Source organism: Filicampus tigris, chromosome 19 (genome assembly GCF_054856515.1).
Source record: "Filicampus tigris isolate MCC_2025a chromosome 19, RoL_Ftig_1.0, whole genome shotgun sequence".
NCBI lineage: Eukaryota > Metazoa > Chordata > Actinopteri > Syngnathiformes > Syngnathidae > Filicampus > Filicampus tigris.
Genome location: NC_141235.1, coordinates 11,668,963 through 11,691,542, shown reverse-complemented (window position 1 = coordinate 11,691,542; position 22,580 = coordinate 11,668,963). Strand labels below are relative to the sequence as shown.

The window sequence follows — 22,580 nt, the reverse complement described above, 5'->3', positions numbered from 1 at the left end:
AGGGCTAAAATTGGCAGGTGAAATTGGCCGACTGATGAATCGGCCGGGCCCTAATAGTCACCCGTCTGTGCGATAATATGCTGACTCTGATCTGATTAGAAGGTGCAGGTGTTGCTTACTAAGAGACCATTTAGTGTAGTTGTCAAGGACTATCTTTAAGGAATGGAGAAATGAGAGCTTTTTTGAAGCTGCTTGTTAAAAGTGGGGTGCGGCTTAAATTCCATAGTATACAAACAACAGAGGCTGCTTACATATATTGAATATCGCCCATTCCATGCGGCAATTAGTTGGGCCTGCTTCCCCACGCAATCCCCACCTCCCTTTGCTCTTTCCCCCTGCCTATTCATCATGTTGATGGCTCACTTGGTGCTCTTCTAATGTTTGACTGAATCCATTGCATCCACTGTCACAATCTGAAAAGGCTGTCTTGCCTGCGGCCTGATTTCCTCTTTTTTAATTAGCTGAAAGACAAGCATGGAAAAACAGTCTGTTTTTATTTCCCCGGTGCAGCATTTTGATGGAGTCAGATGGCGATGCAAGCCCTATTTGTCGAGGAGTTATGAGGACTTTGTAATACCCTTAATTTCTCTTTACGGCTGTCCTTGGTCTGAACACGTCTGTGTGTGATTGTGTCTGTCTGTGTGTGTGTGTGTGTACTGATAGCAGCTCTTATCACAAATCTTTCCATTTTATTTCAGATATGCATGCCATTCATTCCTACCTTCCCCCTTTATCTCTTTGGACAGAATAAGATTTGTCCTGGTATAAGCTTAAAGGTCACATGCATGGTGTCAAGCCAAATCCTGCAGGGCACAAAATGTTATCCGCAAAGGGTGAAGCCCCTTTGTAAGCTCATTTGTCTAGTTTCCCTAAAATGCCAAATATACTATGCTGCATTGAGAGATTTGGCCAGATATTTAGGTTTGAGTTATGTAGCTCACTCAATCCCAGACCATATAATTTTAGATCCATTGATGATACAAAGGGCGGCACGGTGGTCGACTGGTTAGCACGTCCGCCTCACAGTTCAGAGGTCGTGGGTTCGATCCCGGCTCCGGCCACCCTGTGTGGAGTTTGCATGTTCTCCCCGTGCCTGCGTGGGTTTCCTCCGGGTACTCCGGTTTCCTCCCACATTCCAAAAACATGCATGGTAAGTTGATTGGACTCTCTAAATTGCCCCTAGGTGTGATTGTGAGTGCGGATGTTTGTCTCTGTGTGCCCTGCGATTGGCTGGCAACCAATTCAGGGTGTCCCCCGCCTACTGCCCAAAGACAGCTGGGATAGGCTCCAGCATGCCCGCGACCCTTGTGAGGATAAGCGCTATGGATAATGAATGAATGAATGAATGATGATACAAAGAAAGAAAAAAAGAAAAAAAGCCACTCTTTCATATACTTTGGATTTCATTTAATGATAGCAATTAACTCAAAGGGATCAAATGTGTCATTTTCTTTTAGGTCGATCAGTGAATTTTAAAAAAAAATCAATACTCGATCACATATTTTTATTCAAACAAACTTGTATATTCACTCCACCATCGACCCCCCACCTTAGCATAAATACATCGGAAAAAATAATCATTTACACCCAAAACAATTCTTCTGAAAAATGCTGATAAACATTAAATATATCATGTAATGTTTATAACATCTCCTTCTCTGACATGAATGAAAAAGCTGCGTCGTGATCATCAGTCATTCAGATGGCCGGGCTTTTGCTAAAACTTTTGCTGTCTTGGTTGACTGTATTGATTTTCTGGCCCCTATTTCGGTACCAGTTAAAAAATAAATAAATAAATAAATAAAAACTACATTAACGCTAGACTTGCCCTTAAAATATTTCTCAAAATTTTGAGTTTATTCTTGGGAAATCACCATTTCATTGTTAAGTTTTGCCTTCCGTGTTTTATGAAGAGTGGTACGACTACTTATCTATTACGATCTTTTCGGTAGCTATCATAAGATCGTAACATGGCCCGGCTACTTAATCATCCATATCTCGCCAGTTTTCGAGAATCATCTGATCCCCACCCCCTGACCCGCTCCTTTCCACGTTTCATCATCTTGACAGGTTGATGACCTCAAGGCCAAGCTAGCAGCCCAAGAAGTAAAGCTCAAGCAGAAGAACGAGGATGCTGACAAGCTAATCCAGGCAAGAACATTTCTTCATATTTCTTCGGAACACCAGCAAAACCTCACATATAAATGTTGATATTTTCCCATTTTCAGAACCTTTTGGACTATCTAGCTGCTTATATTTGTCCTGAGATATTTTTGCACTGACCCCAATACCAAGAGGGCAAATGGCATTTTGCTTGCTTGCGTGCAAAGAAATGAAGGACACGCATGTTGCGCCCCACCGATTGTTTGCCGCTTAGTTTTACAGCGAGTTTTTTGGAACCGCCACTCAAAAATAAATCCACCACATTATATGGATTCCACGGTAGATAATAGGCCGTACTTGATTGACATACAGAGAGGTACAGTGAGTCAATGTAGTAAGTAAACAATAAATGTGGTAACGTGAGTGTGCCATGCCAGGCCGCTGCTCAAACTAGTTTGTTTGCTGTTCGTAACCTGTGCCAATTTATTAAGTTAATTGTGGTTGCAGATTTCCTTTCATATAACAGCACAGCATCATGCTAAGAGCATACTTTATAACTGAGCTTAATTAGAGACATCAAGTCCAAAAATGTCTTTATAATAAAATGTTTCTATGCAGCCCCAATAAACACATTTTTTTTAAAATTAATATTTCGTTTGTGAAATATCAATTAAGCAGCAAAATCCCCGTTTTTATTCATCTCAGGGGGCGGACATTTTGCCACATGCTGTCAACTGAAAATGACACCACAGTGCCTACCTAAGGGATCAGATAACGACTATTTGCAAGCTGAGCACTTCCTAAGCGGATGAATGACAAAAATGCCATTTTAAATATGGACACATTATGTGCATACGTGCAAAAATTGTGCTCTTAATATCTCATTTTTGATAGTACATTTCACAATGCATGGATAAAAAGATCCACTGTTCAACAGCAAACGGTTTGAAGCAAGCAACAAAATAAATACACACTGATTCTTTTTTTTTTTTCTCTCAGTGCAACGGACTCTCGCATAAACACCATTCAAGGATGACACAAAACTGCTGAACAGCAGACCAACATGAAGTGCAAGAAGTCATTTTGTGCATTTATTTTTTTTTTTTTTCACAAAAATCAAATCAATCAAATTTGTAATATTGCTGCCACCTTTGGTGTTATTATATACTTATTGGTATTATAATAATGTACTTTTTGGTGCTCTAAATAGTACATCCTTATTGTGGTCGATGGCTGCATGCCAACTAGCTTTACACATTAGTTAAAATGACTACTTTTTGTTCTTGTTCATCATCCATTTCTTCTTCTACTTTCATTTCTTGTTTGGAAAATACTTTTGGTGGAATACTGTTAACGTCTTTAGCAAGCAGCATCCGCCACAACAAAGATTTCCTATTTACAGCACCAAAAGGAGGAATACCTGAACAGGATTTCTACCTTTGGCCGCAATGCAACGTAGGACTCTTGTTAATTTAAGCCATTTTAAAGAAAAAAGAAAAAAAACATTTCTGTAGTTAGAAGAGGAAGTTTCTAATCCAACAGGAACTCATTCACTGCCATCAACATGATGAGGGAACTGGGATTTAGGGTACAGTTCAAGCTCTTGCTTTTTGTAAAATAAATTTACCCCAACAATGTGACTTATACCTCAGAACAATTTATATGTTTATGTATATATTTTATGTTTTTTTCTTGTCCTTCATAGTCCATTTTTTTTTGACTGGTGCGACATATAGTCCCAAAAATATGGTATATAAGAAAGTGTTCAGTAGTGTTTAAAAAAGTTTAATATTTTGTGTTCATATGATGTTAAGTGTTAAAAAAAATATTCTAAATGTATCTATTTTTGGCAAATGTATTCTAATTAGCATCTTTCCGCATTTTCTGAATTCATAGAAATAAAAATAGAAGAATTTTGTTTAGTTTTTTTTTTTACTGTCAGCTATTATTCCACTGTGTTTTTAACTTCTTTGTTTTTGCCGTAGTACAGTTAATTCATAAGTTATAATCCTGACAACACTAGCGGATAATGTTATTTGAATTCTGAAACCCAACATTCAGAACACATGAAAAGCCATGCCAGTAAAAAGCGAGCTGTAATACAATGTGTTGGCCCTCAGGTGGTTGGAGTCGAAACCGAGAAGGTGTCCAAGGAGAAAGCGGTGGCTGACGATGAAGAGAAAAAGGTGGCGGCCATGGCTGTTGTGGTTCGTGGCAAACAAAAAGACTGTGAAGAGGACTTGGCCATGGCTGAACCAGCTCTCATCGCTGCACAGGACGCACTCAACACTCTCAATAAGGTGCGTCACTCTCCTTTGCTTCTTTCTTACGAGATTTCGAGATGGTCACACTTGGCCCTTTTTTCGTTTTAGCTTTTAGTTACACACAGTGGCCAGACATTTTTCAGTGGTGTAAACAGTATGAGAGAATGACTCACTAAGGGGTGGCAGGTTAGCTTGGTTTATGCTTGACGCATTCATGTGGTCCAAATTTTCCACACTGCGCACCTACAAAAATGTAACCAATCGCGGCTCACCTGTTTTCTGAAGCTGAGCCATGATTGGTCGTTTTCTGAGCCCTGAGCAACTGTGATGTTATTTTCAGTCGACTGAAAGTGGCAAAATGGTCACCCCTTAGATGGACAAAAACGGGTTGTACTGCTTAACTCATATTCTGCAAATGCAACATTTCGACAAGTTGGCCTGCATAAAACATATTCTTATAAGGGTTTTTTTCGGTTGACTTCCCCTTTAAGAAAAAAATCCAGATATTGACAACGCATAGGGGAAAAGTTTTTATTGTATCTATTTACCAATAAAGTTTGTCATAATCATATCCTGGCTTTAAACTGTTTAATAATCAAAAAGCAAACAGTGAAAATATAAAAGACTGCAAGAATCAAATGTTCTTTTCTAAAGAGAGAAGAATTTGAAGAAAACAACCCATCCCTACCATGTAGCTCTGCCACTGATGTTGATTGGTTCAGTTTACTGTCTGTGATGTAAATGGTTTAATGGGCTGCTCCCTCTAAATTTGTATGCCAGTCTCTAGGCGTAAAATGGAAAAATAATAATGAAATATCAACTCCTCGGCCCCAAAAGTAGCCGGCCCACCGGGCATCTGCCCTCTATGCCATATAGCCACTCCAGCCCTGACTGAGCACAATTTAACGCATCATGTCTTTTTCTTTGCCGTTCATTTGCTTTTGCTACTTTTATCTCTTGCATTAATTTGTTACCCAACAGCCAATCAACAGTGATCAGTTGTCACCGATGGCCGACACCATTTTGCATACTGCCAATCAAAGGCTCATTCATTCAAATCATAGCTAAGCAGTGCAATGACTGGAAAAATATACAACAATCTCTTAATTGTTTCTCAGCCATGTTCACTGTATGCTAGGTTGTGAAAGAAATAATCATGGTTAATACTCGTAAGTATGACAGTTTCCACTGTTTATGAAAGGAAGCTTGATGTTCTGCATGCAGCTCAACAGTATCAACACATTCTTAGATGGATGGTAAATCTGAATGTATGATGGCATGTTTAGTATGCCGGTGTAATGCAACCGTCTGGGAATAGTGGTAATGCCGAATTGATTATCTGCACCAAAAAATTACGCCCTCTGCCAATGGAGTCGCCATTGGCCTCCACGTAGCTCCGCCCCAGTCTACACAGGCCGTTCGTTTGAGATTAAAGACCATTGAATGTTATCTCCGCTAAGATAATGTATTCTCTATGCACTACTGGCATTTTAGTTCATCCCCTGAAACCTATATAGGTTTATGTGCCGCCTGTGGGAATTTTAAAAACACCCTTTACATTTAAAAGGTTCTTTCTGGCGAAACAACCAGAGCAGACAGTTCAATCACTGCTCTCCGAAGCTCTGTAAAATGTCCTAATTTGAATTCTCTCTTGTCTTCTCAAAGTCATTGCAGGTTAATCCCCTTCTTTTCTCAACCCTTTACTTTTTCCACATTCTTTTTTTTCCCCAAGCAGACCATTCATGGCTCTTTAATTATATGATGATTCCCTGTATTTTTTTTCCCCCACTTTAGAACAACCTGACAGAGTTAAAGTCATTTGGCTCTCCAGTGGCAGCAGTTACCAATGTCACAGCAGCTGTCATGGTCTTAATGTCGCCTGGCGGCAAAGTCCCGAAGGATCGTAGTTGGAAGTCTGCAAAGGTGATGATGGCAAAAGTGGATACGTTCCTTGATTCCCTCATAAATTTCAACAAGGAAAACATCCCGGAGGCTTGTCTGAAAGCTATTCAGCCTTACTTGCAGGTAAGTATGTTTCCCCCCCCCCCCCCCCCCCCTTTGGGCATAGCTAATATTGAATTTGTATTTACAGTTGTAGTTGAGTAGCAACTAGAGCACAAACATATCATCATACTTCACCAGCATTAAATCAAATGAAGCCAATCAATTGATGCATGGTCATTTTTCTGAAGCAGCAACACGATTACTTGCTCGTTATAAATACGTAGCATCTTGTATTTTTAATACACTTGCTGAGTGCATACAAATTACAATATCACTTTGTTTAGTGCTCCGTAATATTGGTAAGTCGCTGTTAGCACTAGTATGGATTTTAACATTAGTGTTCTGAGTTGTGTGCATTCTTCCTATAAACTCGTCCACATGCTAAAACGGTCAGCCAATGCAGTACAGAGACACGTTAGTGATTTAAGCATGGAAATGAATTGGTTTCTTTAACTTCAGCAATGTATTTGTCGCTTCAATTTCCTTGCAGTTAATTGGATATTGGCTATGTAATAGACTTTGGAACTCGGCGAATTAATAATTAATGAACCACTAATATCCAATATGGATGGTTTAGCCACTTTTTTGAGCTGTTTAGTTGCAAATGCAGTGGCTATTATCAAACCAAGAATGTATAATTGCCCTAGCTGCTGGAGGAGCCATTTAGTGCAAAAGAATTATATCTAGTCTAGTTGGTTCTCTGATATGAGGCTGTGAGATTTAACCCTTTATTGGGCAAAGGACCACATTTGTAACTCGGGGGTGTTCAAAATGGACCCTCAATTTCTCATTACGAGACAGGGAAAGTCCATCACCATGTGGGTTACATTCATGGATGAAACCTGAAGGCCTTAACTTGTAGAAATTATTACCATCATCCTGAATTTGAACTACTGTCTTAAAAAAGTTCTGAAATTGATAAAACACAACAGCGGCTCTTTGCCATGGTAGCCAGATCACTTACACGCACATGTGAACGCTCCTGCACACTCCCACCCCGTACCAGAAGTAGACCCATACCCTGTATAGGCGCGGCATTACAATTATGCTAGTAGCTCACAGTACAGTACTTTACTCATCGTAAAGATTCAATTTGACCAAAGTGTTGAATAAGTGTCTTTCCATTCAGGATCCAGCGTTCCAGCCCGAACTCGTTGCCTCGAAGTCGAACGCGGCAGCAGGCCTTTGCTCCTGGGTTTTGAACATAGTCAAGTTCTACAAAGTATACTGCGAGGTAGAGCCCAAGCGCCAGGCTCTGAGTAAAGCCAACGCAGAGCTGGCTGCTGCACAAGGGAAGCTCGCCACCATCAAAAACAAGATCAACGTAAGACACATGTCATTGGACATTGATGCGAATCAGATAACAAATCAAGATATGAATGGAAAAAAAGCTAAAGGTCGTATTATGGCCTACATACACCAAGCACCGGATTGCGCCGGTTGATTGATGTAGTGAACACCGTCGTAACATTGGACCGCGTCTGGTGGGCGTTTCAGCATGTTGAATCGGCGTCGTGAGTCATGACATTTAGTCACTCTGATTGGCTGTGAGCTGGCAAATCAATGTGAGTGAAAATTATAGCTGAATGCATTGTTTACGTTTTTAGAGTCTGACCCCGGCCAGTAGCTTTCCGGTTGGCTTTTTCTAACCATTAGGAATAGTGACTACCGCCGCCGATGGTATGGAGGGGTATTACATCTCACGCATGCGCAAAAGGTACTTTAATGGTCAGCGTCGCTGTCTGTCAACGCAGTGTATTTTTCCAGCGCGAAGTGCCGACAGTCGGCCCGACGCCGCAGGGGGTAAGCGTCGATCAACAGTTGGCCAATGTCGGATTGCTCTATCTAGGCCTTTACAGTAAAATCGCCCTGTATATCACTTCTACATACTTCCTTGACACCAATTATTATGTTCCTATTAGGCAGTTCTTTTGTGGCATTTTGCGGTATTACGGTGTTATGTAAAGAGCATAGAATATGCAAATAGGTGAGTTCTTCAGTGAATTGCGGAGTATTGCTTCAACTCAAAAATATGTACATTGAATTTGTCTATAGTGAATTCTGAATAGGCGGGGCTTTATTTACTGTACACAGTTTAGTCTTTCTGTTCTAAGGTGGATATTTTAAAACATAGTAAGGGATGGAAAAATAACTTGTGAAACGCATGCATACATTTTCTTGATACATGAACGTGGCTGAACCCTGCAGTTATATGAAGTAATAAAAATTGGATTCCACAGACATGAAACAAAAACAACCTGAGGCAATAAACAGAAGAAACAATTCCGGAGATGAATTATTTTATCACGGTTTGAGTGACAGTTGTTGACACATGAGCTCAGCCAGTAATTATATACTTCCCAGCATTTCATCAATACAAAGCCAGTTCAAGTGCTGTTTAGGCTTTTACTGTTCATTAATCAAAACTCAATCCATCAGCCTAAAACCCCTATTGATAATAGCAGCTGTAAATAATTGTTTCTCAGTAGCGCTTGACATTCACCACCTCAGAGCGCCGGAGAGCCCCAGCAGAGCGTGAAGCTCTGGGCGGCCTGGGATGATGCGGTGGTGTCTGCTGCTTGCGTCAAATCCTGCCGAGTTTACAGTGACGATTGTTAATAAGATCCAGCATGACTTCTGTTTGTCATTTCTCAGCCCCCTGTCAGATCATTTGGGCTAAAAAGTGAGTACAGAGGGAGTAAGCAATCCTCAAACTAATCTCCTGAACCAGTGTGCCTACACCGAATAATCCTGTTTGTCCTTGTACTAATTGCCTCCACGTGACAAATAAATCCATTGCAGACAGAATGATGAATTTTGCCCAACTTTTCGCTCGCTCCCTAGTTTGTCACTTACAGACTACGGTGATATATTTGTCCCTGTATGTCCATGCTGTACTTTTAACAAATGACAATGATTGTTCTTTGCGCGTATGTGTGTGTGTGTGTGTGTCTTTGTGTGGTGATGGTATACCAGCACCTTAATGAGAACCTGGCCAAGCTTACAGCAAAGTTTGAGAAAGCCACTGCAGAGAAAGTGAAGTGCCAACAGGAAGCAGAATCGACCGCGCACACTATTTCCCTGGCAAACCGCCTGGTGAGCATATCCGTTTTGCTCATTGCATTAGTCCGACACAGCTCTCCGCAATAAGGATGCAAATTGATACAATCGGTCAGTAGGTGTGGATGTGGGGAAAATGACAGCCAATATAGTATAGTCCCATTTCCACTAAGCAGAATAGTTTGCTATTTAGGGATCATGACAATTTGATTAAGTTAAACATTTGTTGTTCCGCATGAAATTCAGAATGTCCTCTTGATGATTAGGCTTTGTTAACGGCGCTGCTGCTTCTTTTTTAAACGTATCAGCAGGTTATAAGCAATAGAAAGAGTCATAGTAGTAACATGCAGTAGTATTTTTTATTTTTTTTTCGCTCATTCTTTCTCTTTCCTCATCCCGCATTTTTTTTTTTTAATATGATTCCATTCCTACACAAACGTCTATTAATCCTTATGCATACAAACAAGATAGTAGGTACGTATGCTGTCTCCTTCTCAAATGCAAATCCATAGGTTTAGTATCTCTCTCACTCACATATGCGTAATGTGTAATTCTGCTGACTGGAACAAAACAAACAAGAGGACTGTTGACGCTGTTAATCTAAATTATTATTTGGTAGCAGAATGCCTGACAGCTGCAATAATAGGAGAATGTTTTTCTTGTCTTCCAGTCAGTCGCAAATATCAATGCAAATGTTGCCAACATGCTGAAGTGTGCAGTGTTTCTGTGATGTATGTTAGAGAAGTTCCTGTGGCGCCCAAGGGCAACGTCACTTAAGTTTGGAAAAGCTAGGATATTAAGTTGAATATTGTTGATCCCTGGAGGAGAATGGCATCACTGCCGCAGTAAAGAGTAAAGGTGTTGTTACATGAGCAGAGAGGCAGTAAAGGATATAACAGCCTATTAAAAGTGGACCTGAAGGTGGTAAACTTGTTTGTGAGGATGTTTTTTTTTTCCCACCTTTCTTACGTAGTAGAGACCACAGATTAATTTATATCAGAAATTACTGGACCCCCTTTGGGAATATTGGTACAGTGCGTTGTTGTTTTTCAGGTGGGAGGTCTCGCGTCAGAGAACGTACGCTGGGCAGGCGCTATTGAAAGTTTCCGAAAACAGGAAAGGACTCTGTGTGGTGATGTCCTCCTTATCACCGCCTTCATCTCCTACCTGGGGTATTTCACCAAACGCTACAGGTTACAACTAATGGCTGAAACCTGGAGGCCTTATCTTAGTCAGCTAGCGGTGGGTAGCTTTTATTTTTGATTGGTTACTGTCAATATGCATGCGCTTCCATAACATTTTTCAAAAAAGGTTTTCGAAATGATGAATCACCTATCCCAAGAGTCATTCTGACAAAGGGCAGTATGTATCATTTGACATTTTCAGTGGTGGTGCCCTAAAAAGTTTCCTGACGATCGCACAAAAATAGCCGGGCTACTTCACTTGATAGAAATGTTACATGCACAACTGTAATGTTAACGTCGTACTATCCTCCCCTTTCAGAAGTGGGTCCATCGTGCAGTCAAGTATACAATTGCAATCATGCTAGTGTATTGCCCTATCTACTTCCAGTTCTATTGCTCAGGGGTCACCTTCCCTAAGAGCCAAGCCTTGGATAGCCTGACGGGTCATGGCTGACCACCCCAAATACTTGAACCCATTAAGGACGGGAGCGCATAACCGCGTTTCTTCCACTAAAGCCGGGAGCGCTGTTGCGTGTTTCTCCCGTTAATGTCGGGAGAGCGTATATGTCATTTTCTTTTTTTAATCCAATTCTCGGTCTCTTAGCCAATGAAATGCATCAGAATATACTTGTGACGGTGTCGTGAGTTGTCAGAGGGTATCCGGAATTTTTTCGAGGAGTAATATCCGCACAGTGGATCGCGGGAGCTCCGATAAAAGTCACGGCAGTGATAGACGACATGCTTGCGGACTTTAAAGACGTGGAACCGTCCAAACGTGATGTATGGTTAAGATATATGTTCGTAGACAATGACGATTTTAACGTCTTTGTAAGAGAATACAGCATGGTAATTACCACTTGACTTTTTTTTTTTTTTTAATTGAAAAATAGTGCTTCACTTGCATCTTCGATTGAAACAGTAAAGATTAATAAACCTGGGCCTGTGTGAAAGGCACGTCTAAACTCTCAAATTCTTTTGGAATGATGTTTCTATCTGCTACAGGGGCTGAGCTATTAATTATTTTGTAGGTGGTGAAAATGTCAGGTTTTCAAGTGTGACTCCAAAGACGACCGTAGGTTTTAGAGAGATGTCTCACCAGGGGCTTCAGGCTTTAATGGGTTGAAGTGAAAGCCAACACATTTTTTTTCCTTACAATATGTTGCATGTGCCCTCAAACATGGCATTCTCATTACTATTATGTTTGTGGAATATGATTTAAGCAGCAAAATCAACCCGTTTTTTATCCATCTCAGGGGGCGGCCATTTTGTCACTTCTGTCGACTGAAAATGACATTGAAGTTGCTCAGGGCTCAGGTAACAACCAATCACAGCTCACCTGTCCTTACCTGAGGCCGGAGCAACTGTTATGTCATTTCAGTTGACAGCAAGTGACAAAATGGCCGCCCCCCGAGATAGATTAAAAACAGGTGGATTTTGCGATTCAATCTCAATCAGAATATTACATTTAGATTAGTGGGGCTGCATAGAACAGATTATTGTAACAAAAATGTTTAGGTTGACTTCCAATTTATTTTTTACTCTACCTTTTACTGCAGTACTTTCACTATTTCCTATGTGTGTCTGTATGATATTTTGATCAAAGATTCCCATACCAGTAACACCTGGATTGGACTTGTTAACCATGCTAACGGATGATGCTGACATTGCCACTTGGCAGAATGAGGGACTACCTGCAGACAGGATGTCTACTGAGAATGCCACCATTCTTACTTCATGTCAACGCTGGCCCCTCATGGTGGACCCCCAGCTACAGGGCATCAAGTGGATTAAGACCAAATACGGTGAACGTCTGCATGTCATCCGCATTGGACAGAGAGGGTAGGTTGTTTTCTATTAAAATGAGGAAGTGTCGTTTTTTTTTTTAACCGTTTTACCTTGTGATTCATTTATTTTGAAAGGTACCTGGATACCATAGAGAGAGCACTGGCACAGGGCGATGTGGTTCTGATAGAGAATTTGGAAGAACATTTGGATCCTGTTCTTGGACCACTACTAGGAAGAGAAACCATTAAGAAGGGCAGGTAAGTAAACATTGAAATATTTGAAAGAGAGAATGAAAAAAAGTTAACTGGAAATGTGCAATCTAGGATTCAACATTGAACTACTCTGATTATAATTTTTGATCCACTATTTGTGTGACAATTATATTTGCCATCAAAATAAAAATTGCAATTTAATTCATGTATGCTAGTACTAGCATGGTATAATTAAATGCTGCCAGTGGCCTTTCAACAGCCTTTCAGCATTAGTGTTTTTATAGCTAAAAAATAATCTTGTCGCACTATGCCAGGGGTGCCCAAACTCGGTCCTCAAGGGCCGGTGTCCTGCCTGTTTTCCATCTCTCCTTGCTGCAACGCACCTGATGATCGTTATCAAGCTTCTTCAGAGCTTGCTAACACCTCTACATACGAACTGTAAATTGGGATATTTGGACGATACATCCCAACTTGGTAGTTTATGGTTTCGACAGTGAAAAATAGAGAGTAGAAGAGTGGCAACATCGGCAGTCGAAAAGGGTGTAATAGTGAAAGGGGGAAAAAAAGGATATGCATTTTTGTTTTACTGCTTTGCTAGGGGTTATTCTTTTTTTATCTACTGGGCCGTAAAACACAGACTGTTACGTGCCCTATTGTTTAAATGTCAAGGACTTGACCATCTTAAAAGGAGTTGATATGAGACAAGTCACCTTTCACATCAGTCTTTCTGAATCTTTCATTTACCAGGCCTCTCTTTTTAAACAGGTATATAAAGATTGGTGACAAGGAATGCGAGTACAACCCAGGCTTCCGCCTCATTCTGCACACCAAACTTGCCAGTCCTCATTACCAACCGGAGCTGCAGGCCCAGTGCACTTTGATTAATTTCATGGTGACAAGAGATGGGTTGGAGGACCAGCTGTTGGCAGCTGTGGTTAGCATGGAGAGACCTGACCTGGAGGAGCTGAAGGTGAGGACGCCAGTGAGGGCACAGAAAAAAACGCTGTCTGATCAAACCATCTAACTGAAAAGTGCAGCAATATGTGAAAAGTCACAGCCACATTCGAGTGCTCAGCCACGAAAGTGGTACCTGTCACATTCACCAGGAGCTGTCGCAGAACTAAAAACCCTTCAACAGTGGCATCCTTTAGCTTCTCTCCCATAATATTGTCAGCTTTGTGGCAATGAAAAGAAACATTTGGGGAGGGGCTCCAAGGTCCTCCGAGGTCCTCCTTAAACCAGACATAGCTCTCGTGCTCAGTATTTTCCATCTCTTAACCAATTCATCGACAAAGAAACTTATCATATAAAGCATCAAAAGAGGCTACAGCTCCAGTCGCTTTGAATGTTCAACTTTCATATGGTGCCTGTGATTAGTGGTTTACAAAGTACTTGTGTGAAAATTAAGCAGGAATATAAATTTATGGCTGTCTCTTTTAGGCACATTGGAGACTAATTTCTTCATCAAAAGTAGAGAAAAATGTGAAAAATGTATAAAATAACACATTATTTGTATTTGTGTTACTTTCACCCTTAAACAGAAAAAAACGAAAGGTACACTCTAAAAACGATTGGGTTAGAAATAACACAATGTTGCGTCAAAAAAGGACCGTTCTACTATTTGGGTCAATTTGGCCCACTTTCTTGCGTTGTTTTGTACAAAAGAGTCAAATTTTGCTGGTTAAAGCTACCCATTTTGGGGGTTGTTGTCTGCATTACCCAGAAAGTAGTGGATCGGTCCATTTTTACCCAAAATTGCGTTATGTTTAACTTAACAGTTTTTAGAGTGTAGTGATGACATTTGGCACCAAAACAATGCAGTGTTGCAGAAATCTCCGCATTCTTATGCCACCCAAAATAACAGCAAGGCTCACTAATGTGATGCAATAGCTTATAAAGACATTATACAATCATTTATCCACCAATATTTAATCTTAAAAAACAACACATTGTAGCGTTCAGAGTTTTTTTTACTTGAGTCGTTTGATACATTTGCGTATACTTACTCAAAATGAATAATTGAAAGTGTATGTTCTTGTAGATGTAAGCGACGGCCCTTATTATGCACCCTTTTACAGCGAGGAGGAGAAAGCTGTGGTTCCACTCAGTTAATAACCAGCTGTACCTTTAAGCTGTCACTGCTGGTGTACTTTTTGAGGATTAATGAGCAACACATCGTCACGATGTCCACGGCATATTCCGTGGATTGAATGTAAACGCAAGTGATTAAGTGAGAATTCACTTGATCAAAGCTCCAGCACCTAATGATGCCTCGCGCCTGTCTCATCAACAAATCTGCTCTTTTCATGTCAGTGTGTTTGAAAGGGATTGGCTGTTGGAGCTACAGTAGCACGGCAATTAGACAAATCGCTGAAACACTTCCACGGTTCCACTGACAAGTGCGACAACTCTTGTCTTTGCTGATAACATTTGCGGCGGAAATGTTGGAGGGATCAAAAGTCAATGTGGAACTCAAGTAATGGGTCGGACACACTTGGGCACAGTTCACACAATAGTTTGTAACTGAAACCCAAACAAATCTATTCAAAACGCAAAAATGTTTAGTAAGTTAACAACTCGAATTGAAGTAGATCAATTCACTGCCGTTCATTTTATTTCATGGTCCTTGGAAAAAAAAAGATCGCATATTAAACCGCAGTTGCGATGTTGAGGTGAAAAAAATCGAAATATCAAACCCTAATTGCAAGTTTTTGGAAATAAGACATATATATTATCCTGTATGTGAAAAAGTGCACACGAACAAACAAACATAAATAACTCTTTCCCCCGCTTCTTAAAAACTCTTGGAGGACAAGTTGTTGGTGTCTGCGTGCGTGTTGTTTCTTTACTTTTGACCACTTGTTGACTATTGGCATGACATGCACATTAAAGCGTTTTTTGGGGGGATGGGTGGGCAATATATGAACGGGGATCATTCATCCAAAGTTTTGTTTTCCTTAAGTCATGCTTATTTATATTGAATGTTTGCTGTATTTTGACCTCAAGGCTTTTCATCCATGGATAAATCCACATTTTTCATAAATTAAAGCACTGCGAGTATGTGTCGGGGTGCTCAACACTTTACACCCCAAGCAAAATCAAGTGGAGAAGGGAGATGTTATTTAATGAAGTTTTTGTTTAATTAGCATTTAACTAAGAAGGGAAGGCAAAGAAGAAAAAAAAAAACAAGACCTAGAACTCAGTCATCATTTTAATTAACAGTGAAAGTTGAGAAGGGTGGCAGCAGGGGGTAACCTTTATTAAAACATGATGAAATGCCATTGTGTGTATACAACGCGGACTGATCAAAATCATCAGATAGTGAAATACAAATTGGCTGTATCTATTTGTAACAGTTTGAGCGACTTTGCACCATTATACCTTTAATGAGGTTTGTGTTGCTACTGAGCTCTCATTTAACCCCGCCAAAGATGGGCTAAGGAGCTTAAAATGTCAAGTTGGCTTTTTGGAGGGCTCTCGGGGGGGCTCAGTCTACAACCTTATGCCACAATTACGACTTCCTCTGCTCTTCCTTTGTGTGCATATGAGCCTGCCTATGTGTTGTTCTGCTCCTGAAGAATTCTTAGCCAAGACCATGTTTGTTAATGAGAGTTGAAATGCTCCACATCCCAAATTACCTTAACGGGGTGGCTCTGTGGCATTCATTTGCCCAAAAGATGATAGATTGCCCACAAATTATTTAAGTCCTAATTAGGGTGTTCTGCTGACTGGTTAATTGTTTATTTTTTGCCTTGCAGGGGGTAATTACAAGTGCCAGAGGACAGCTAATCGCAATATGCAGTCTTGTAATTGGATCTTTTCGGGAATATTTTGGGAGTGGGTTGCATTTTCCCCGGAGGCGCACATGAGTGTGGGCAATAGAAGGTCACTGTTGACTCACACAGGCCAATATCCTCCAGTAAAATGTCTTCCGTTCAAACCCATTTTGTCCAGCAGATTCACTTCCATCCGTAAAAAGGCCACACATCACATGCACTTCTGTCAAAGGCCAACTTTTTGCCTATGGAGTGAGTAATAAATTCACATGCTCACAAGAAGCAGAAGCCAAATTAGTTCTAACAACGGCGCAAAATAACTTTAATCACCACAGTAGGAAATACTGTCATAAAGAGAGCAATTAAGCAGCGTGATCTGCAAAACTCAAAGCTCACCTGCTGCGATTTAAGATAGGTAATGAATGTCTTTGTCGTTACTATATGCCACAGTAGAGCAGTACGCGCAACTTTGGGATGACCCAGGAGTGAGGTGAAAGTGGGTCACAATGCAGCCTTAACATTCTTAACAAGTGTAAAAATAACAACAAAACCGCGTTATGGTGGATACGGTTTGTGACGGTTTGTTTGTGTCGTATTGTTTCGAATTCACGCGACTCCCTGTGTATTTTCTTGACAGCAATTTTCTTCCTCTGGTTGACGCTGCTCCTTCTTTTGGACTTTGTTTCAGGAAAATAATAAATAATAGTTTATCTCTGAATACAGACGTAGCCCTCCCATTCGTCCATTCTTCCCATTACCCTTCTATTAAATACGGAAAGACCTATGTTAGGGAAAACAAAAAAGACAGCCATTATCAAGCGGAAGCTGCAACGGAGTGTAAAGAAGGGCGAAGAAGGATGAAGTAATAAAGAAGGTTGCCCTTTGCTATTGACTTTGTTCTCCGCACAAAACGCATGCTGTAACTTTGAAAAGTTGAAGTTGTTCTCACTTGAAATTGTTTTCGTTTGAAGAAATACACAAAAAAAAAAAAAAAAAGTTTGGGATAGAGTTTATTCCAAAGTCAATATGGTGTGGATTAAAGCCATCACTGGCCAAACGGTGTTTTTCTATATGCATATTAATTGAACCCATAATGACTCTTTGCGGCTAATTTAAAGGAAGCTTGCTGTCCGTGACTGTGGTCAACCTAAGCTCCTTACTTACTTTCTTGCTGGAATAGACACACCAAGGTTTAGGTTGCAGAGGTTGGCAGACGTTTGATATCAGCATCCAACGGTAAACCAGCTAATCTGGCCCAGAGCTGCATCTAGCTAGCAATGAATAGGAAATTGATTAGCTCTGCCTTTGATATGCCCTTCAGTCTTAATGTTATACATTGACTTGAACCTTCAAAATCCGCAACCACATCCAAGAACATTGGGCCTAAAAGAGCCCGACAACACGCAGATTGATTCAATAAGAATGCACTCGATTAACCGTGTTTTACATTTCTGCTTCTTTTAGTCCAACCTGACAAAACAGCAAAATGGTTTCAAGATCACTCTGAAGACTCTGGAGGATAACCTGCTCTCTCGCTTGTCCTCAGCTTCAGGGAACTTCCTGGGTGACACTGAGCTCGTAGAAAACCTGGAGACAACCAAACGCACAGCTGCCGACATTGTGGAAAAAGTGAAGTTTTTTAAAAATTATTTTTTATTGCACCACACCGTCTTGAACTGAGTCGTACCACATCGAATTGAATCGTACCGGTAATCCCACTTAATGGAATCACTTTAAAATCTAACAGTTCTTTAATCGAACCCCATTAGAGATACGTACTGTACACGCACACACACTCGTATAAATAAATATATATATATATATGTATGCATACAGCATGTGTTATTTAATGCACGGGTAGCACAAGGTTTTTTTTGTTTAATGCATTTTATGTTAGTGTAAAATGAATTAATAAAACATGAAGTTGTACTTGTGCAGGCACGTAGTATGAAAACTCAGCTAATATTCCCTGTAGGGCTCATTATAGTTAACAATTTGGATCTTTTAGTGGGCTAGAAAAGTGCAGGTAGATTCCTGCCAGCGGAACAACTGTGAACGTCAAGTGTAAAGTATGATGTACTTTTTTTTTTTTCTTTTTTTTGCTTGGCATGGGAATTGCATGAAGACATTACTGCGCGCAGTACTTTCTCTCAAAGACACCATGAGAACACCCTTACAGATTTTTATCCGCAAGCATCATATCACAGTCCTTTCTTTGTGGTGAAAACAAAAGTTGGCTAATTGTCAGTTTCTGTGAGATCATTTTGGTTGAAAGCGTGAAATTGGAAAAGCTTCTCTGAAGTGTGTTTTTATTAAGGGGGGGGGGGGGGGGGATAAATTCATCTTGCTGAACTCTAAAACCGGAGTGTGCGCATATATGTGTTGATTAATGCTTTTGTTTATGGGTGTGACTTTGTTTTACTGTAGGTAAAAGAATCTAAGGTGACAGAAGCCAAAATCAATGAGGCTCGGGAGCACTACAGACCGGCAGCAGCACGGGCTTCGTTATTATACTTCATAATGAACGACCTCAATAAAATCCACCCCATGTACCAGTTCTCTCTCAAGGTAGCCCATCTATTGACCGGCCATGTTCCCACACCCCTCAAGGGCCCTTCTGTGAGAACCTTCTTAACACTCACTCCTCTGCTACTGCCCTCCTCCTTCCATTTGCTCACCGTGTTTTATGCTCTTTGCCCTGTTTTATTGTGTTTGTGGCTCCCTAATGTGGTTATGTAGAGCTTAACGTCTTTCATATTGTCAGCCAGCAAGCTCTGAGAGGAGGCGGTCTGAGATATGGTTTGCAATCACCCTCAACTCTCACTAGTACACTTGCTGCCGCCGCTCAGTCTATTTTCAAACATAATCAAATGAAAACACACTTTGAGCCTGTATGACAACTTGTATGGGAGGAAACACTTTATGATGCGGGTTTATCACACCAAGTTAGCGCAAAGTTTATCTTTGCTCGATTGATAGGAATGACTGTAAAATACAGAACGCATAGGAGAATAACAGGATTTTGTGTTTAAATACGAGCCATCAGTGCTTGGATCATGTCATTCGTTCATTCATTCATTCATTTCTAAGGCTCATTTTAATTGTTTGGTATGAACTCATTCACTGCCATTGACAAATTTACTCATCTTTACACAGACCAGCCATTTAATCTCAGGAATTTATTTATGTTTTTCAATTGTTTTCAAATGTTAGGGTAAAAAGTTGGTCTGAAAATGTCTGGCGGTGAATGAGTTAAATGTATTAGTTGCATATAAAAAAGTAACTTGGGTCAGTCAGCATTGTCCTAGGAACTGTGCCAATGTTGACTATGCCTGCTCCTGTGCCTTTGTAGGCTTTTAGTGTGGTCTTTCAGAAGGCAGTTGTGAAAGCTGAACCCGGCGATGATCTGAAGCAGCGGGTGTCCAACTTAATTGACAACATCACTTCTTCGGTTTTCCAGTACACCACCAGAGGCCTGTTTGAGTGTGACAAACTCACGTACATTGCTCAGCTCGCCTTCCAGGTAAGAAAAGGCTGGTTTCATCCATGCTGCTTGAATGCCCCTAAGACCCTAATCAACTGGCAGCGCGTGTTTGAAAATATTGTGCAGCATTTCTTTTTTCTTTGTCGTATCTGCAGATTCTATTAATGAACAAAGAAATAAACCCCGCTGAGCTGGATTTCCTTCTGCGATACCCTGCCCAACCTGCTGAAACATCACCAGTGGAGTTTCTTACCAATCACTCCTGGGGAGGGATCAAGGTACCAAAAGATAGTTTCTACAAGAGATGCATATTCATATGTGTGGGAAATGTAGAATTCATTGACGCAAATTTAATTGAAAATTCTGAAAAGAAATAAAATAAAAAGATAATGGCCTCTTTTACTGTGACATATTAATATTCATTTGTTCTATCTCCTGGGCTCTGAATCTCATTTGTTTTTGGTGGAAGTCATTATCAAGCCCTATTTGTAGTTTTTGCCACACTTTGTTTCAGAATGCATATCATTTAGACAGGCTCACACCTCATATGGACTGGCATAAGCAAACTATGATAGGAAAACACTTTTTTTTTTAGCCTTGTAGATTGATAAAGATTTGCAAATCACTGTGTTCTGATTTTATTTACATTTTACACAACATCCTTACTACATTGGAATTGGGTTTTGCGTTTTTTTCGTACCTGGCGAAGTCACTCTGTATTTTGCAGCAGACGTTCCTATCATTTCTGTAAGAGTATGGCGACATAATTGGAGTCTGTTTTGTCCATATCATCTGAACAACAACCTGTGATTCACCCTGTATTATCATTTTACATTTCATGACGCATGAACAAAGCCCATATCCCCAAAGTCTCTGTAAAGAACAGGCGTTTGCTAATTTAGCCCTAAAGGGCAGAGGCTGTCCGTCTTGTCACATTTGTTTAGCAGCAAACTAAATGAAATGGCAGCATGCGTCTTTAGTCTTTTACGCTAATGAATTTTTCAATCTCATTCTCCATGGATAGTATCTTAAGCTAAACTCCACTTACGGGGTTTGGAGACAGCTTTCCCAAACTGCACTCAGCCTAATGTGGACGTCCAAGGACTAACTGATGGCATTCTCTCTTGAACTTGATACTTTGATTGTTTAGTGCTCTTGATGATATTAGCAAGTAAGGAATCCCTTGAGAACCTCCAAGGCTGAATTTTCAATTGCCTCTCCTGATGTGTCACAATATTATGCTTTGTATAATATTTTATTCAAAGATTTTTTTTTTACCCCCCTCTCCTTGTACAGTATCCACCCTCACTTCTTACTTTATTGAAAGTCCCAAGTAGTATGACCTCAGTATGCAACAATCAACATAAAGCCTGTTTGTTGACTTCTTTCATGGGTTAAGATGCTTGAATGATATGATGTGGGTCCTTGAATAAGAGCACGATTTGCCTGCGGTTTTGAAAGACAGAAAAAAAAAAAAAAACATGGTTCTGTTACCGATGTACACAATACAGATACAGACATCGCGACATGCGATTACACCTAGAGGAACTGGTAATCGAAGAATAAATAAAGTCAGTGGCCCCTTTGCAACTAAAGTGGGGTACACCCATGCCGATAATTGGACTAAATTTGAGCGTTTTCTCTCCCTTGCGATCAGCTCAAGCCCAAAGATAATCCTGAGCAATTATCCTGTAATGTGGGGTTTATTAACATTATTTTTTTTCTCCCTCCATCAACTTACAGTCGCTGTGCTTAATGGATGAGTTCAGGAACCTCGACCGAGACATCGAAGGCTCGGCCAAACGTTGGAAGAAGTTTGTGGAGTCTGAGTGTCCAGAAAAAGAGAAATTCCCACAAGAGTGGAAGAATAAAACCTCTCTCCAGAGGCTGTGCATAATGAGGGCTCTTAGGCCTGACCGCATGACGTATGCTCTAAGGTGAGAGGTGCAATGATCACTTGGCCTTTGCTCTCTGATCTGCGATGCTTTTACTGACCTGCATTATTTGTTAAAATGCTAAAGATTTAACTTGCTTGAACTTTGCCTCAAAGTTTGAACTTAGAGGATACGCCTTCTCACCTCTGACTGCCAACCCATTTTGTCTATTGCACAATAGCTTCAGCAGCACATTTTAGTCTTAATCAATGAACCTTATAAAGCGACCTAATACATTAACTGTACATTATACAACATTTTTTTTTTGCTGAAAGTGTCGTTCAAAATACACAAGCAATGGAGAATAAGGATTAATCAGTGCAAAAAAAGAATACAAAATACAGTGACATGACGTTCTTTCATCTTTTTTGCTGATCATCTGTCAACAGTACTCTTGCATTGACACCAAAAATCATCCCTTAGTTTGAAGACGATAAATTTCTCATTTCTCACGTTAAGCAATTGACGACTCACCTGTAGATCTGGTGGGGTGTGTTAAGAATTACAGGATTATTAAAGTGGAAAGTCAACTCAAAAATCCATCCATCCATTATCTATACCGCTGTATACAGCTGTATACAGCTGTCTTCGGGCAGTAGGCGGGGGACACCCTGAATTGGTTGCCAGCCAATCGCAGGGCACACAGAGACAAACATCCACACTCACAATCACACCTAGGGGCAATTTAGAGAGTCTAATCAACTTACCATGCATGCTTTTGGAATGTGGGAGGAAACCGGAGTACCCGGAGAAAACCCACGCAGGCACGGGTAG

The 22,580-nt window shown here is 40.5% G+C and overlaps 1 protein-coding gene across 1 annotated transcript in view; it reads left to right on the top strand.

Moving 5' to 3' along the window:
• The window catches only part of dnah9 (dynein, axonemal, heavy chain 9), a 124,824-nt gene that overhangs the window by 77,878 nt on the left and 24,366 nt on the right, over positions 1-22,580 (top strand). The window contains exons 55-68 of the mRNA XM_086017687.1: positions 2,071-2,151; positions 4,224-4,403; positions 6,162-6,392; positions 7,501-7,695; positions 9,348-9,467; positions 10,485-10,673; positions 12,219-12,454; positions 12,535-12,657; positions 13,378-13,582; positions 17,853-18,017; positions 18,816-18,956; positions 19,741-19,911; positions 20,028-20,150; positions 21,616-21,809. Of these exons, the coding sequence (XP_085873813.1) occupies positions 2,071-2,151; positions 4,224-4,403; positions 6,162-6,392; positions 7,501-7,695; positions 9,348-9,467; positions 10,485-10,673; positions 12,219-12,454; positions 12,535-12,657; positions 13,378-13,582; positions 17,853-18,017; positions 18,816-18,956; positions 19,741-19,911; positions 20,028-20,150; positions 21,616-21,809 (2,354 nt within the window). The remainder of the gene's footprint in view (positions 1-2,070; positions 2,152-4,223; positions 4,404-6,161; positions 6,393-7,500; positions 7,696-9,347; positions 9,468-10,484; positions 10,674-12,218; positions 12,455-12,534; positions 12,658-13,377; positions 13,583-17,852; positions 18,018-18,815; positions 18,957-19,740; positions 19,912-20,027; positions 20,151-21,615; positions 21,810-22,580) is intronic.